General features: G+C 37.7%; 1 protein-coding gene across 4 annotated transcripts; it reads left to right on the top strand.

The window, feature by feature from the left end:
* Positions 1–1256: 1256 nt before the first annotated feature.
* Positions 1257–17239, top strand: FKBP6 (FKBP prolyl isomerase family member 6 (inactive)). 4 transcript variants are annotated; one of them, XR_005557036.1, is made up of 9 exons: positions 1257–1568; positions 2702–2816; positions 5995–6084; positions 6257–6459; positions 8884–9003; positions 10351–10545; positions 11685–11729; positions 13643–13761; positions 16835–17239. XR_005557036.1 is itself a non-coding variant. In XM_039346208.1 (9 exons), exons 1-9 carry the CDS (start codon positions 1482–1484, stop codon positions 16858–16860), a joined length of 1065 nt encoding a protein of 354 aa, XP_039202142.1. In that variant the 5' UTR covers positions 1257–1481; the 3' UTR covers positions 16861–17239. The 4 variants fall into 4 exon arrangements, 3 of the variants coding, with proteins under 3 accessions (XP_039202142.1, XP_039202144.1, XP_039202143.1); XM_039346208.1 differs by having other exon boundaries at positions 11685–11794; XM_039346210.1 differs by having other exon boundaries at positions 13643–13734.
* The last annotated feature ends 1429 nt before the right edge of the window (positions 17240–18668 follow it).

An 18668-nucleotide genomic window follows, 5' to 3' on the forward strand; every position in this document is an offset into this window, starting at 1 on the left:
CATCATGCTACTCCCTTTCAAGGTAAGAAAGTGCAGAATAGGTGCAAGACTGTAAGCAAAATAAATTAAAAATATTAGGTAACAAAAAGGGTAAGTTTAGCTAAACCTACTTTATAGCAACTAATTTTCCCTTTATGCATATTTATTTGGAAATTACAGAATTTTCCCAAAATTCATCTCTGGATGTTCCATTACATTTATTCAATGACATGCAACTATCACCAAAAATTCCCGCTTTCAGACATACCCACAGCAACTTTTGTGTGTGTGTTCCTTTGAGTCAGTTTTAGACTCCTGGTGACTGCTTGACCAGTCTCTACAATTTTCTTAGCAAGGTTTCAAAAGTGGTTTGCCAATGCTTCCTTCTTAGGGCTGAGAGTATGTAGCGGGTCCAAGGTCACCTTGCTGATTTTGTGCTTTAGGTAGGACTAGTAATCATAGTCTTCTGGTTTCTAGCCTGGGGCCTTAACTATATACTATACCACAGTGACTCTCCACAACAATCTAAATATCAATTCATGCTTTCTGTAATATCAGTTCTTAGAGTATACTATTCCTAATAGAGTTACAAAGGATCAACCAGCTCTATCCCCTCTCAAATTGCTGTTTCCCACACAAAAAAGTTCTCTAACTCACCTGGCCCACTTTATTTTGTGCTACAAAGCAGAAAAAGAGAAAGAAGCCATGTTGATTATGAAGAAGAAAGGCTTGAAATCCATTTGAAACAATATATTAGCCTCACTGAAGCTGAGAATACAAAACACAACCTTTGGAGTTTGAAAACCCTCTTCAAGGTTATTTTCAAAAGCACAAGAAAGCAAAGACAAGCAAGACAGAATATATGCCATGTCAAGAGACAGAAGTTACACTGGCTGCATTCCCAACCCTCTTAATATGGCTGTGCCACAAACAACTAAGTTTGTGTTTCGCATGTTGCACCTTAGATGTGTAACTGACCTGCTTAAGAGCATTTTGCATGCACAATCATTAAACTACATATCCGATATCAAAAAGATTAAACGAGTATTATGACGAATACGGCCCATTATATTTTTCTCCTCCTCTTCCCTGGAGTTTACAACATGATATGTAGCCCTCAGCTCTTCATTATTCACGTAGTTTCATGTTGCAGTTTTCTGTTCATATTTCAACACATTAAATTCTCCAGATGTCAATCTGACTGGAATAGGAGATTAAACAGGATGTTTACATAAGAAGAAGCCAGGTTTGACAGTTAAGTGCTGCAAAGTCCCGGTTTGCAGGATACTCCAGGGCCTTCCAATTAAGTCCTCAAAGTAAAAGCAAGCGGCTACGCAGCTGCGCTTCTAAGACTGAGCCGGTGGGTGGCCTGACATCTCGACTATTATCCGCGTTCGATTGGTCGAGGGCAAAGATTCGGAGGGACGCCTTCCTATTTGTTCTGGCGGGAAAGGGGCAGACATCAGGGAGACCATTGCTCCGACTGCCCCTTCGGAAAGCCAATGGAGATGAGGCGAAGCGGCGAGCGATACTGGCAGGATAATGGAGTCGATCTGCGAGGAGAAGGCACCGGGGTGGGAAATATCGGGGTGAGCCGAAGGAAAAAGTTTCTCGGTGTCCTCCGGCCCCTTTTTTCACGGCTGACTCCCCCCTCGCAATTCCCGCGTTCCGATGGAGCTGCGAAGGAAGGGTGGCCCTCGACAGTGGCTTATGCGGACTGGTTCTGCTTTGACGGGGATGGAGCCCAAGTGGTTTTGGAAAATGGATCCCGATAGCTCTCGGTGTTGCTTCGTGTCAGGGTACCATAACAGTATACAAGCTGGCCTTGAAGAGTTTTTTTGTTTTTTTGTTTTTGTGGCCCAAATCTGGTAGATTTATCTCAAAGTCACATCATTTTGCGGGTACTCCAGGGATTGAATACTAGGACCTTCTGATGTTTTGCCCGCCCTTCTTTGCCCTAAATTATTTTGTTTATCTCACATCACATATCTATGGACATATAATATTGGTTTCTTCAGAATACATGGGTTTTCACATATTAAAATGTAGTTTGCTCAAAAATCTAGAGTTCCCACATTTGATAACCAATATTTACAAACCGTAGTTAATGGACTCTTTGCCTCCTAAGCAAGAACTAATGACATTAAAGCTAACATGAGTAGGCCAGTGTTTCTCCCTCCTTTGCCCAAATTCAAGTGAATGTGCTTTATATCAAAAAGTATATGTGAACTGTTTCAGTCAACCTTTTGGTTATGTGTCTTGATAATTTTAAATATAGTTTTATTGTAATTTACTATTTAAGCCAAATGCAAAATATACAGTATAGCAATGATAGAATTAAAATTTTACATGATTGGCTCAGTAGATAGAATGAATTACCACAAATTAGAGATTAAATTAATAGGAATTTAACTGAAACACTCTGAATGCAGTCTGTTTCTTCAATCAAAAGGGTTATAAACCTCAATCTTGATTAAAGAAAATAGGGATTATATAGTAAAAAATATACTAAACAATCAGTTGTTTGATTCTGATATTTTATGTACCTTCAAAACAGCTTACCCAAAGTAAAACATTTAGCGAATATTTTATTAAGTTCACTTTAATGGTAAGTGCATTTGATAAAAGGCTAACAGTCGTGCAAAGCTCTTTCAGGATGGGTTTGGTTTTGCAAAAGAGATTAACATTATGCTTAGCATATTCTTATGTTCATTGTTCCAAGTCCTACCAGTGGTTGGGTCAACGTATGCAGGATATTACTGGTGACAGAGGAGTGTTGAAAGAAATAATCCGAGATGGCTCTGGTGAGACAGTCCCTCCTGATTCATCAGTATTAGGTAATGTAGTTGCATTGATTTGTTTGTGGCTTTAGGATCTATTGAATATTGATATTATATTATGTCTATTTTTCCTTATTTAATTAAGAGCTAGTGAAGGATAATTAAAAGATCAGATTTTTAATTAGCAAATGAATCATGTTTTTAAATTAATATTTGTACCATATGTTCTGAAAAATTAGGCAAATGATCATTAATTAAGAGGTTCTTAAGTCTGCACTGTGCTTTAGATTCATAGGTAAAAAAATGCCAGAATACTCACATAGCACTTGTGTAACAGTACAGGTAAGCTAAAGCATATGCGCCCCAAATCTTCCTAGAAACCTAGGCAAGATACCTGATTCAGTCATGTCCTTGATGTAATAGTTTGGAAGTTACTGCTACTATCACCTTTCTCGTGGCATCCTTCCCCTAACTGTGTGTGTGTGTGTGTGTGTGTGTGTGTGTGTGTGTGAACAAGAGAGAGATATGAGGGATTCCCATAATTATTTTTTGACAAAAAGGAAAAAAATAGAAATATTGAACCACCTCCTGTCCCTTTTGAACAGATAGTCCTCAACTTATAGTTTATTTAGAGACTGTTTGAAGTTACAATAGCACTGAAAACAGTGACATGGCCGTTTTCCACACAACCTTTGTAGTATTCCCATGTTCACGTGATCAAAATTCCGATGCTTGGCAACTAACTCATATTTATGATGGTTACAAGGTTCCAGGGATGTCTGATCACCCTTTCTGACAAGCAAAGTCAATGGAAAAGCCAAATTCATTTAAACGTATTTTTAACTACTGCAGAGATTCACTTAACAATTGTGGCAAGAAAGATAATAAAATAGGGCAAAATGTATTTAACAAATGTTTTGCAGAAATTTTGGGCTCAGTTGTGGTCATAAGTTGAGGACTATCTGTATTGAGGTAAATAGAGCATCAGCCCCCTTTCCCTCCTCCATTTGGGAAATAACTTGAGATAATTAAAATCAAACTTTATTTCAAAAAAAGGGGGGGGGGATGTAAAATTCCCTTTTTAATTGGATTTAATTTTATTCAGTGGCAAATAGAGAACTGTTAGAATCACAGAAAGCAATTTAAAAGGATGTCCCGTTGAAAAAATAAAAAGTGTAAGACTTTGGGAAATCTGCAAAATGCAGGCCTGTCTCTTGTAAAGTGAGCTCCAAGTTTCATAAAACAAGAGCTTGGATAGAAAAATAAATACCAAAGACAATATTTAAATAACAACAGATAATCTTTAAATTCTAAAATTTTCTGATAAAATTGGATTCCTTAAGCAATCTTGCAGAGGAAGTCTTTGACTTATGACCACAATTGAGGCCAGGCTTCCACTGCTAAGTGAGGCAGTTGTTAAGTGAGTTTTGCCCCATTTTATCAACTTTTTGCCACAGTTGTTAAGCAAATTGTTGCAGCTGTTAAGTGAATCATGCAGTCATTAAGCAAATCTGGCTTCCCTCATGGCTTGTCAGAAGCCAGCTGGAAAGGTTACAAATGGTGAGCACATGATCCTGGGACATTACAATGGTCATAAATGCATGCCAGTTACCAAGCGCCCGAATTTTATTCATGTGACTGTGGGGATGCTGCAGCTGTCATAAGTATGAAAAATGGTCATAAGTCACTTTTTGCAGTGCCGTTGTAATTTTGAACGATCACTAAATAAACTGTTATAAGTCGAGGACTACCTATATTTGTACAGGGATATTAGATTATCTATAGGCATTAAATTACATAAAACCAAAGCTCACATTAAGAATTTGAGATTTGTTTTTTACTACTGAAGATTTCTGGTCAATATATACCATAAAAGCTATAGAAATAAGTATAAAATATAAAGATGGAATCTAAAACATGGGTCCCCAACCTGTGGGCCACAGCCTAGTGGGGCACTAGGCCGTGTGAGTGGCTGGCCGGTGTGTGTGTGTATGTGCGCACAGCTCCACTCACGCAAGCAGCATTGTGGATGTTCATAGCCACACTCACGTGGGCAATCAGGGCCCCACTTGCATGAGTTTCATGGGCGGTCACAGCCCCACTTCTGTGGGTGTCGCAAGCATTTGTAGCCCCACTCACACGAGCGTTGCCGGTGTTCACAGCCTCATGCGAGTACCCATGGCCCCACTCGCGTGAGCAATGGGGGTTTGTGTGTGCCTGTGTGTGGACATGCGTTCACCACCCCCAAAACCACTGATATTGAGGAATGTCAAAAAAAGCTTATTGAATTGATGTAAGTGTAGTTGCAATTGGTTATTGAATGTGATAATAATACAGTAATTATATTTGACAAGGAAAACTGAATGAGTGTTCCAATTCATATTGTCTGATCCCAAAACTATAATAAATATATGACCAAAAACTATAATATGAATTTATGTACCTTGGTAAAATGTTTAATAAAGGAAGAAAAATGGATGAAGAATTTTAAAAAATACAAATGCTCATAGGATGGTGCTGATTAGTGTATGGTCCATTAGGAGGAATCTATATGTGGAATAAAGTAAAACTGACAGTATATACATGTTTCTGCTTATATGCATATATGGAAATAAGCACATATGGAGGAACAAAAGATGAGTGTAATGGGAATGGAATACTTATGAAATGTGTGTAGAAAAAGCTGCAGATGTGAGGTTAAGAATAAATGGGCACTGAATGAATGAATGAAATACAAAATAGAGTGGCAGGTACTTTGAAGTGGATTGGTCATATAAAGAGAGTCAAAGAGGTTGAAATCAAAAAAAAGGGGAAGATCAAGAAAGTTGCGGTTGGATAGAGTTGATGAGATTAACAAAAAGGAAGGTGTCAAGTTTAAAGAACAAAACATAGTGTGTGTGGATATGGTAGAAGCAAGGTTGTTTGCAAGAATATCAAGTTTTGGAGAAGTATAATGAGTGTTAGTATGAAAAGCATTTTTCCCTTTTTTATTTCCTTAAGTTCTTTGTCTTTCTTTTAATATTTCTTATTCCACTTCTGCATTTAACATAACACCATATTCTGTATTCCAAAAGGGAAAAGTGTAATGGATAATGTGTTCTGTGATTAAGGAATGCCATGCATCAACAAACTTCAAAGAAAACTATTCCTAAGCAAATTTATGCTGATGAAATTAAATATGTTCAATGTTTCTCAGTGAAATTTATTTTGTTTCCTCTTATTCTGATTTTTTCAGTGAAATTTTCAGGATATTTGGAACACACGGACAGACCCTTTGACACAAATTGGTTCAAGAAAAACACCAAACTCATGAAACTTGGTGAAGGTGAGTGAAAGATACATGACTTAGTGGATATAAATATAATTTGAGTTTAATCTAATCAGTAAATGCTTACATAGATATCTGATCTCGTGCATTGTAACTCTTTGTTTTCATCATATTCTCCATTGTCATTTGAATTATTTTCTGTCACTCATTTTCTGTTTTGCTTTCCTAGACATTACTCTAAGGGGTATGGAAGTGGGATTACTCACAATGAGAAAAGGAGAGTTGGCAAGATTTCTTTTCCAACCGAATTATGCTTTTGGAACTTTGGGTTGCCCTCCTTTGATTCCCCCCAACGCCACAGTCTTGTTTGAAGTTGAGCTTTTGGACTTTTTGGACTCGGCAGAATCAGACAGGTTCTTTGACCTGCCTCCTGTGAGTAGACAAATTTATACCTAATAGCCTGTATTAGTACCATTCAGTTACATCTTCTGAAATAAGTTAGAGGTTTTGATCTATAATTTATATAGCAATGGTCCTTGTGAAACTATTTTTTTACAAGTAAGCCGCTCAACCGTCACCTCAAACCATGAAATGGGCAGCATGTAAATTAAATAAAATTAAAATGTTGCCACTGAGGAGCTATTGAAGTTGGAGATTGCTCTCTGCCATGACTATAGGAAAAGTGAAAGCATTAGAATTGGAGATAGCAGTTGACGGGCCAAAATAATTAAAGACAAGGCAACTTTCCCTGCTTTTGACCTGTGGTAAAAATCAACTACCTTGTTGGTCTTACATTCAATCTAAGAATGGATGGATCTTGGCAATTTTCTTTTCATGCATATTTAGTGCTTTCATGTTTGATCTTAAGTTCTTTCCATATTGTTTATGAAGAAAAATGTTGATTTTGATAACACTAAGAAAAATGAACCAAACAAAATTATCCCCTATTTCTAGCCAGGATACAAAAACGCCAGTCGGTCTTTCATACACAGTGTCAAATCTTGTGGGTTTTTTCCCATTTAGCTCTATGGAATATAGCTGGAGGAGAATAGACTAAAGGGAAATAAATAATAAATCACAGATAATCCTTGATGCTTGTTAGTTTTGCTGCTGCTGTTGAGTGATCAAACTTTTCAGTTTATGGAACTGCCCCAAATGGGCATTTATAGTTACTCCTTGGGTTACAAATACTCATTCAGTGACCATTCAAATTACAACAGCGCTGAACAAAGGGGACTTACGATCAGACTTTAAAGTTGCAGCCATCATGGTGTTGCATGTTAGCAATCCAGGCACTTGGCATCCAACTTGCTACTACAATGGATGCAGCGTTTTACAGTCACATTATCACTATTTGCAACCTTTCCTGCTGGGTTCACGTAAAAAAAATCAAGGAGGAAGGCAGCAGGAAGTTCCAAGTTTCTCTGGCTTTTTTCTCCCAAGGAGCTCCCAGATGGAATGAGGATCTCATACTCTGTAGCACCCACCCACACTCTGGCCTGTTTGTCTGGAATGCAGTTTCAGTGCCTGTTCCTATGTCACGGTCATATGAGGTCCTCAGAACCCATATGGTCCTTGCTTAATGACCGCAGGGGAGACTGCCAAGATGGTTGTCATTAAGCAATGCAATCGCGTGATGTCTTTGACTACATGCTTAGCAAGGATAGGAAGCAAGCCATTTCTGTAGGCCATCTCTCCTTTGCCTTTCCCTCTACCCCTTCAGAGCAGATCGATTGGAGAAGAGATTTCAAGAGAGTAAGCTGTATGCTCTTCTAGACATCAAGAGCAATGCAGTTGCGCCAGCAGCAGGAAAGGGTCAGGCAAAGGAGAGATGGCTTACAAAACTTGCTTTTTTCTCCCCATTCGCCTTGTAAAGTGGACGGATTGGAGAGGAAGAGATTTAAAGAGCATAGTTTAAGTTACGTAGCATGCCTGTGGCTCTCGGCCCTGGACTGTGGCATGATCACATTGCTTTCCATGTGTGCAAGACAGTAAGTAGGTACTTGAGCATTCCAAAAGATGGAGGACTGGTCAAAGATGTGAAAGTGAGTAGTTTTGTCTCTTTCCAGCTGGAAAGTACAGAAGCAGTCACATGATTTTCCACTTAGTGACATTTCGCTTAGCAACAGAGTTGCCAGTCCCAATTAGGTTCATTAAGTGAGTCTACCTGTATCTAGTGGTATAACTCTGAAACCCCAGAAAAAAGTAGGACATGGTTTTTCGGACTTCTGTAAGGACAAGTCTTCCTAATTTCTGCAGCATTAGAAAAATGAAACCAAATTCCCATGTGATTCCAGTGTTTTCCCCATTACAGTTGTTCTAAGTCTAAGATGACTATTAGCAATTAAGCTGCCTTTTTATATCCTGTTTGTAGGAGACAAAATCGCATACGCTTACTTATACATTTTTTACTTCAGCTGATATGATATCTTCATATCAGTCATGATTAAATTTACATTCTGACTTATAAATGTCAAACAACAGAAAGGCAAATCAATGCAAGTCAAATGAGTTAAATCAGTTAGCAATGACACGTTAACAAAAAAGGATACATTTTTGCATTTTTCTAAATGCTTGAAGAGTGGGCCAAATATATCTTGCTTGGTAGAGAGCATTCCATATTTTGGACAAGACCCTCTCCTACCAGCATGTCCACAATATCACTGAGGTTCTGATAACGGAAAATAATTAAAATGGTCCCTAAAAATTGGGCAGATTTGTAGTAGGAGAGGCAGTCTTGAGCCATTTACGGCTTTAGAGAACTAACTTGTGTAGGTTTCCAGTATAACAGTTCTAGCTTAAACTTATAACTTTTGGGACTAGTTTCTCTAACTATATTGTTGCTTCTCTGCATAGGAGCAGCAGGATAGATTTCCACTGGAGAAAATTATAAAGGTAGCAGAAACAGAACGTGAATTTGGCAATTACCTCTTCCGTCAGACACGTTTCATGGATGCCAAGGAGAGATACAAGCGGGTAAGTAATATTCGTGGAATACGGGAATGAATCACAAATTACACCTAGAAATTTTAAATAGAAGTATATAGTATATCCTACACAAAAATCTTCTCTTCCTATTCATGCCAAAATGTGAAAATTTTTAAGCCTATGCAGTCCTAGGCTCCATCAACAGAGGGATTGCATCAAGATCACAAGAAGTGATAGTACCGCTCTACCCAACATAAGTGAGGCCACATTTGGAATACTGTGTTCTGGTTGCCATGATACAAAAAAGATACTGAGATTCTAGAAAGAGTGCAGAGAATAGCAACAAAGATGATAAGGGGTCTAGAGGCTAAACTGTATGATGAAACAGTTAAGGGAACTAGTTATGTCTAACCTAACAAAAAAAAAGGATTAGGAGTAACATGAAAGCTGTCTTCCAGTAGTTGAGGGGCAGTCACAGGGAGGAGGGGGTTGACTTATTATCCAAAGCACCTTTGGGTGGGACTTGAATCAATGGGTGGAAGCTTGTTAAAGAGAGATCCAATCTGGAACTAAGGAGAAGTTTCCTGACAATAAGAACAATTAAATAGTGGAACAGATTGCCTCCCAGAGTTATGGGTGCTCCATTGCTGAAGATCTTCAAGAAAAGATTGGACAGCGATTTGTCTAGGATACAATAAGGTCTCCTGCTTTGAGCTGAGGGGGATGGGTGGGTAAAAGACCTCCAAGGTTGCTTCTAGCCCTATGATTCTATATAAATAAGCTCTAGAAAATGCTGTTTTCTAGAAGTTATAATAAAAAACATCAGATTTTATATATGTTATCTTGCAGTTAGTATGGGTCTATCATAGTCTCTTAGAAATACAAAACTATGTGAAAAATTGATTGGAATCATCATTTATTAAATGATGACCAGAATCTGAAAAGAACGATTTTTGTTTGACCACTTGTGAATTTTCTAAAGTCTTTTTCCCGAAGTTAATAAGATTGGGGGACAGCTACACAGAAGAAACAAGAAAATTATCATTTAAAAGAGCCGGTGTGGTATAGAGTTAAGATGGTTGAAGAAACCCAGGCTCTAGTGCTAGTGTAGAAGTCCAGTGGGTGATTGGACCATTCATTCTTTCTCGGCCCAACCAACCTGAAGGAGTGGTCGTGAGGAAAAAATGTGGGGTCCTCTTGGAGTCCTTAATAGAAGGTAGGATAAAACCTTTAATAAATAATACATAAACATTTATTTGAATTGTCTCCCAAGTCAGCATCCATACAACCCAACACATATGGCAGTCAGTATAATTGTCTAACGGGAACATTTCTAGCAATTCTCTATCACAGATCTTTTTGCTGATGTAAGTGTATTTTGTTTCTATTCACCAGGCTTTTTCAGTACTCAATCGTACATGTGCCAAAGAGACTGGAAAAGACAAAGTTGATGCTGCCAGGCTTCTGGTCTTCCTGAACTTATCTTTTGTTTGCTTGAAGTTGGAACGTCCAGATCGAGCCCTAGTCTATGGCGAAAAAGCCTTAGAGCTAGATAAAAAGAATGCTAAAGCCCTTTTCAGATGTGGCCAGGTAAGGAGGTTGGTTCCCCCCCCCCATTTTGTATATCTGGCAGAATTCTGAGAGTTTTTTTAATGTCAGACTAGCTTTCCTTCCTGCTAGGAAATTGTTAGGGCAGGTTTGGGTAATGGAAACCAAGAACTAAGAGTGTATTAAAATGTTTCAGCTTCTTCCATCATCATCTTACATAATTACAATATGAAACACATAATTGGTGTTTCATATTGTAAATTGACTAAAGGCCATTGAAATTGGCACAACAGTCCTCATTTTAGGATGTGGGTGTGAAAAGTTTCCCAAGTTTATTCACCATGAGATACTTAGACAGTGTCAGTGAATGTCATCAATATATGAAGAGATTTAAAGTAAATAATTTTAACAATAAAACAATTTTATGAAGAATCTGCTTTATTCTTTACAGATTACATTCTAGTATGTGATGTCTAATTATTTCTGCTTTGCTTTTCTTATACAGAAATCGCACTTTGGAAATTATGTTAATATTTTTGCTTTTCTGTTTCTAATCTAGTGAACATCTGTTGACAGAAAGCCAAACAAAAGTAGTTAAGCAATGATTTAAATTACATATCTAATTCATAATTTATTAAAACAATTTTTAAATACAATTTCTGGGAATGCACAACCAGTTAAACCGTGACCTATGATTTACAAACCACAATAACTAGATTTACACAACATTAAACCCATCTTTTAAAAATGAGTACTAATGTGGACCCATGGATGCTTAGTGACTGCAGATCTCTGCTTTGCTTGTAAATATATCCAATTTGACATAAACAATGGTTTGCAGAAAGTTTTCTAGAGGTGAGAGGAAATAATCTCACCAATTTGACTTTGACAGATTGTTTTGCTATGTACTATTTTATGATAAGTTCCCCCTCCCCACACTGTATAGCCCTCATTCTTTATGTGTCTGTAACGTGCTCTCAAAACTGATGTGTCCATTGTATGAACCTATCATTATGTGCAAGACGTCTAGATTACAATCAATAAGGCAGAATTGCAAAGAATTCCAGCTTGCTGTATGAACCTGGTTAAAAAAAAAAAATCCTTTACCTTGTTTTACTCTTCAATGGAAGTGATCAAACTGCAATTGCAATTTATGTACATTCTGTATTCTTAATTTCCAGGCATGCCTTTATTTGACAGAGTATGAGAGAGCCCGAGAGTTTCTGGTAAGAGCTCAGAAAGAACAGCCCTTCAACCAAGATATTAACAATGAATTGAAAAAGCTGGCCAGGTGATAGAGCACTTACTTGACTGCTATATTTTTGTAACACATTAGCTGAATTGGAAACTCATTCACTTACCACTTAGATTCATGGTAATGGTTCAAATGTATTCCTTGTAGCTATTTAATCCTCAGTATTCTTCTAATGATTAAAGGTATATTGGACTGAATAAGTGAGCATACCAAATAGACAGAAATAGCATTAATTTGCTACAAAGTACAGGTGATCCTTAACTTGCAACCATAAGGGAGCTCGGAGTTGTAGTTGTAAGTTGTAGAAATTGTTTTAAAAAGGTCACTATGTAACCATGCCCGATTTTATGACCTTTTTGTGGTGGTTGTGAAGCAAACACTTTATTAGCAATGGACATTTTTGCTGGAAACCAGAAAAAAAAGCTGAAAATTATAGTCACAAAACAGGTCCTGCAAATGACCGTAAATGTGAACTGGTTGCTGAGCACCTAGAATGTGATCACATGACTGCAGAGAGATGTGTAGCCATCAGAACTTTGAATCCAGGTCATAAGCAGCTCTAGGGAGGTCCATCTTAATTTCAAATGGTCTTTAAGTGACCAGTTGTTAACTGAGGACTACTTGTAGGTTAAATCTCTTGAGATGGTGAAGCCCATTGAAACATTGATCAAATGCCAATAAAAAATCTGTTTCACTTATCCAGAATTTGGAAACACTGCTCTTAGGACTGTGGAGGCGAACCTGTGGCACGCAGAGCCCTCTCTGTGGGCACGCATGCCGTCGCCTTAGTCCTAGGCCTTCAGCTGGGTTTTATAAAACCTTTTTACTTTAGGCCTCTGCCGCCGTGTGCAAAAAAAAAAAAGGTTCAATCAATTAATCAATCAATTACAACTTCTTGCAGGAAAAAAAAAGATCTCGCAAAGTTGGAATTGATTGATTGAACTTTTTAGTCCCACCCACTCTGCTGTTACCACTGCAGCCATGCCCATCCAATGGGCCACACCCATCCAATGGGCCACGCCCACCCAGCACCCGATGATACATAAGTGGTTTTGGGTTGCAGTTTGGGCATTCGGTCTCTAAAAGGTTCGCCATCACTGTCTTAGGATATGGGAAAGTTCCCCCATCCCTCTGAAGTTCCTTGCTTGTTTCTTTAGATGATTTCCCGCTCTGTTCTTTGCTAAGTTCACTTGGTTTTTTCTGGATAACACAGCTGGAAAAATGCCTTTATTTGGACAGACTAAAATGCATTTTCCCCTTATGCTAGACAGGACACTTTAATACTAACTATCTTTATAGCCTTTCAGTAGAAGGCTAGAAGGAGAATTTCATTGGTTCTTTCAGCTAAAGGCTTTTGCAAACCTACTCACAAGAGAACAGGCACGGTTTTGGTTGGCTTTTAGCACAACTGGCTTCTTTGTTTAGCAAATATTTTGCTTCTGCTTTACAAACATTGAGAGTCTTCTGGAATTTCATGCTTAAAGGGTCATTTATCAAGTGGTCATTTTATTGGCCACTGGAAATGTATTAATACAGTTTAAATGATGCACAGCATATTCAGCTGTTAAATTGTTAAATTAATTTTAAGTGTTATAAAGATAATATAAATGAGAATAGAGCTATTAAATTTCATTAAATGATGTTCATTATATTCAGCTGGAGATCTCTGTTGTGGCTCTGATGAGTATTGCACTAAAATCAGTCTGATTTTAAGGCTCATTAAACTAAGTGCAAAACCCAGTTCTTGATGTTATTAGCCACACTCACACAATTCTCTAGTTCCAGAGTAAACAGTTGCATGTTTAGACTCTGTTTCAAAATGTCTGCTTTTTAAAAACAAACTGATGGCACTCCAGTGCTGAAACAATTTGCTTTAACTTGCAGCTGTTACAGAGATTACATGGTGAAAGAGAAGGAGATGTGCTGTAAGATGTTTGCCTCACTGAATTCTCATTCATCAAAAGGAAACTTGGAAGGTAATAGGATTGCTTGGAGAGTTGGAGGTATTGGTCTTTATGTGATTCTGGATTGCATCTTGAAAATTTACTCTCTCTTATGCATACAGACATCTGATTGTGCGTGACAATTGCATAGATCAGACAGTGCCTTGCTCCTTGAAAAGAGCATGCCATTCATTTATTCTGAAGTTAGTCAATGAACAGAATAGAATAGAAGCTGGAAGGGTCCTTGGAGGACTTCTAGTCCAGCCCCCCACTCAAGCAGGAGAACTTATACCATGTCAGGCAAGTGACTGTCCGGTCTCTTAAAAACCTCCAGTGATGGAGAGCCCACGATTTCTGGAGGCAAGCTGTTCCACTGGTTAATTGTCCTGTTCGGAACTTTCTCCTTAATTCCAGGTTGCTTCTCTCTTTGGTCAGTTTCCCACCATTGTTTCTTGTCCTGCCCTCTGGTGCTTTGGGGGATAGTTGGACGCCTTCTACTTTGTGGGAGCCCCTCAAATATTGGAATACTGCTATCATGTCACTCCTATTTCTTCTTTTTTTTAGATTAGCCAAACCCAAGTCCTGCAGCCGTTCTTCATATGTTTTAGTCTCCAGGCTTTGATCATCTTAGTTGCTCTTCTCTGAACTTTTTCCAAGGTCTCAACATCTTTTTTGGAATATGGTGACCAAAATTGGTTGCAGTGTTCCAGGTGTGGTTTCACTAGGGTTTTATAAAGCGGTACTAATACTTCATGTGATCTTGGTTCTATGCCTCTGTTTATGCAACCCAGGATTGTATTAGCTTTTTTGGCTGCTGCTGCTGCACACTGCTAGCTCACAGTCAAGTGATCATCCACTAGGACTCCAAGGTCCATCTCACAGTTGCTATATTTGAAACAGGTCTCACCTAATCTGTACTTAGACTTAAATGTTGCTTTGCTATCAAATCCCAATCACACCTACCTGTCATTCTGTTTAAATGGCTGAAGTGTTAATCACCCTTGCATAAGAATCAAAAAGTATTTTCATTTTTTATAGTTTCTTCAACTATCTGGGATAATTGGCAGCTGTCCATTCTTGCTAGATAGGAATATTAGCCATGGCTATTTCCATTGTTTACTATAACTAAATCCCACTATAGACTAAGCATGTAGACTAGGGTAGGCCTATTGGTCAGTCACTGACCTTAGTTTGAAAGTGTTGATTATTGTTTTTTAACTGTTTGTGACAGTTTAAGCAATAATTCTAACACCTAAATTCTCTATTTGGAATTTGCTAGTGAAAGTAGATTTGGAGAGAAGGCAAGGTAGCGCTAACCTTTTTTATTCAGAGGTTTGATATCTAAGTAAAGTAATGGTGTTTAGGATTTGAGCTTGACTCCTAGTAATTTTGTGAAAACCAGTTCATCTGTACTCTGGAGATTCTTTTTGGTTGTAATTGCTGGGTGGGAATGAACAAGATGAATTGATCAAATGATTCTCAGGACAGCTGCGGGGCTTCTTCCGTGCTTCTTTCTTTTTAATCAGTTAAGTGTAAAGAAGTCTTTAAATTTGAACCATTCGTATGAAATGACAAGATTTCAATACTGAACCTCAACATTGTTGTAGAGGTTTCTTATCTGCCTACAAGCACACATTTCAGAGATGAAAATTGGAAGGTCATACGCTGCAGCTTTTTTAAAAAAAAAATTGAAATGACAAATGCTACATGTGGTTTTATACCAAATATGCAACAATACATTTGGTTTGCATTTCTCAGATATTTTGAAAACCGGCATCCAGCTAAAGAATTGTGAACAAACTAGTGCTAAGTAGACTAAGGATAAATTGAACTGGATCTCAGGGACAAAACAACACAGTATTTGAGGGAAGACTGTAGTCCAGGGGTCTTCAAACGTGGCAACTTTAAGACTTGTGGACTCCAACTCCCAGAATTCCTTAGCCAGCCAGGGCTGGATGAGGAATTCTGGGAGTTGGAAGTCCACAAGTCTTAAATTTGCCACGTTTGAAGACCTGTGCTGTAGTCTTTTAAGTTTAAAAAGCAGTTTATTCAGGAACATGGAACGAAAACCATTTACTCTGTAAGAGAACACCCAACCTCTCCTGCCCATTTTTCCTTCTCACAGAATTTAAGGTACATATTTGCCTATTTAATAAGAGTTGAAAATGAAGCATGAAAACTGAGAAACCAGCCAAAAAGACTTCTGAATCTTCAATCCTCCCCATTATGTTACTCCTGAGATCTGCCACCTGGATGAGTGCACAAAAAAAAGTGTGCAAACCTTTTTTTTTCTCATGTGAAAGAAATTTGGACTGACAGTTATGCCTATAGAGGTGGGGTATGAACAGTCATTGCTGTTTGCTTGCTCTCTTTCTTGTGGTATAATATGGGATTAGCCATAAAGGGCACTTCATCTTTTCAGTTGTTACTAGCTCTATCTATAGGCAACTCAACTATTTGCTTACTCAACCTTCCTGGGAGTTGCAGAAGATGACTACAGTGAACATGTTTGCATATTCCTTTGCTTCTTTTCAGTGGATGGAATGGAAGCCATTTGTCTGAAGTGGTATAGGGTTTCCTGCCTGAGCAGAGGGTTGGACTAGATGACCTCCAATGTCCCTTCCAACATTATTATTATTATTAGCATCAGCATCAGCATTGATTTGTTGGGCTTTTTTGCCACCATCATGTATTTGGGAGGGAGTGATTTCCTTCATGACTAATTTTATCTGTCTAGTACTAGCATGACAGTAGGAAATGACAAAGGCGTTTGTTTATAAATGTAGATATAGGGATCAGTAAGAGAGCAGAAGTAGGAATAGTCTTCCGTGTAACTTGCGTGCTCATTTCCTAACCTAACCTTACACCCTTTCCCTGCTTGCGTGCATTGTTAGTACAGTACAGTATTAACTATACTATTCATTGTTTGATTGTCTCCCCTCATCCCGTTACTTGCCTTTCCTTCAAAATTAAAAGTTTAATTAGACCTTCAATGCACTGATTTAAAGACATGGGGTCGTGGTAACTTACTAATTTACAAAATTTCTGTTACATCATTATAAAATATTGTTTATAGTTTGACAAAAGTAATTCACAAATATTAAATCTTTATACTGTATACTGCTAATTTCAGAATCTGGCTGTGCAGAAGAAAGCTGAACTTAAAACAGAAGGAAAACCATTTCACTTTACTTTTTTTTTTAATATATGGAAGAGCTATACTTCATTTGAAATATTCAAAGTGGCGTGAATTGTATAGTTTTATATGCAAATAAGCACCAAGTTTGCATAAGGGATACCCTTATTAGTGACATTATGTTGAAAAGAAGACTCATTGTAAAAGGAACCCTGTCTCAATTGAAACATATTGATAACTGATTACTTGGAGAGAAATTTGTTTTCCCTGTAATTTCCTGCCCTATAGATTAGGTTCCTTAGGAGGATGTAAGTTTGAAACCATTATGTTTTATGATTGTTTGAGAATGCTCTTAAAGGGTGATATTCATGAGTTAGAAAAATAAAAATGGCTTGAAAGAAAGTTTCGGCATGTTTGGTGTCTATTTATTATCCAAATTCTTTTGGTGCAAATCATAGAAATACAAAGGTTCTTATTTTTGCCTTATGAAAACAATTTTAAGGGTTCTTGCCTAGGGCTTGAAATGGTATGTTAATAGGTGATTATTAACAGTTGTTGTTTATGGGTTGGATAGAGGGATACTGCTTATTACATGTTGTTTTTGTGAAGCTGCCTAGAATGGGAAATGTTAGAAATACAATACATAAATAAAATTTAATAGTATAACACCACAGATTGTTCTAGATATTCAAGCTTGGTGACTGACATGAACTCTTACATTAGTTGTGGTGGCACAGTGGTTAGAATGCAGTATTGCCGGCTAATTCTGCTGGCTGCCAACTGCCAGGAGTTCGGCAGTTCAAGTCTCATCGGCTTGAAGTTGACTCAGCCTTCCATCCTTCCGACCTGGGTAAAATGAGGAGCCAGATTATTGGGGGCAATTTGCTGACTCTGTAAACCACTCAGAGAGTGCTGTAAAGCACTGAAGCGGTATATAAGTCTAAGTGCTCTTGCTATTAATGCTGTTGCTACAGAATTCCTTTGGGTTGCACTGGCAAAATGCAATCATTTTAAAGTGTGTTTAAAAAGAACGGTGGATGGGCATTAATTACATAGACTTTGCCTTAAGCAGAATTATGGACATGTTATTGTAGTAAAAGCAGTGTAAAAATTGGTGGCAGCAGGTGGCAGCAAATCCCTTCCTAATTTGCCTTTACAATTATTTGCTTTAATATATATTCTCAAATGTATTCACTTCCACACATACTGGTTAAAATATACTGAATATATTTTATCTGTAAATATATCATTTAAACATGGTTGACTTAATCTGATTATTTAATGGCTTATTTTGAAGAACTACTTTCAATTTACAAAATACAGAACGCTGGACTCTGTCAAAATTAGTAAACTGATATGGGACTGAAATCCTCTCTGTACTTTAGAGGGGATTGATAGAAGGATGAATTTCCATGCATGATGGAAATATTATTCTTGGGACTAGACTTTCTATTTTATATATTTAGTTCAAAACGTCTAAAGACTAAAAACTTGAAATTTATCATCCTAAAATACTGCAATATGATACAGTGTAGTATTGTGTCATCCTAATCATGCGGTTTCTCAGCTTACTATCTATTGGACATATCTAGAAAATTTCTGGAAGTGTAATAAGTAGTTGTCCTTTCTCCAAGTAACCAAAAGTTTGATAACCTACGTACATTTTTTCCTGCCTTGAGCTCTTATCACCTCCCTAAAAATATCTCTAAAATTATGTCCATTAATTTTCCTTTGCTATTTTTATGCTTGGAATTTCCACTGAGAGCTTCTGAGACACGTTCTTCTCTTCTACTGTATTTTATTTATTAGATAGCTGCCCATCTGATGTACA

Source organism: Crotalus tigris, unplaced genomic scaffold (genome assembly GCF_016545835.1).
Source record: "Crotalus tigris isolate CLP2741 ecotype Arizona unplaced genomic scaffold, ASM1654583v1 scf7180000017987.690289119674:8195010, whole genome shotgun sequence".
Taxonomy (NCBI): domain Eukaryota; kingdom Metazoa; phylum Chordata; class Lepidosauria; order Squamata; family Viperidae; genus Crotalus; species Crotalus tigris.

Coding starts and splice junctions, on each gene's coding strand:
- FKBP6 (XM_039346208.1), top strand. CDS start 1,482: ATGGAGATGAGGCGAAGCGGCGAGCGATACTGGCAGGATAATGGAGTC. Junction 6,085..6,256: donor ACTCATGAAACTTGGTGAAG/GTGAGTGAAAGA, acceptor TTGCTTTCCTAG/ACATTACTCTAAGGGGTATG. Junction 10,546..11,684: donor CCCTTTTCAGATGTGGCCAG/GTAAGGAGGTTG, acceptor CTTAATTTCCAG/GCATGCCTTTATTTGACAGA.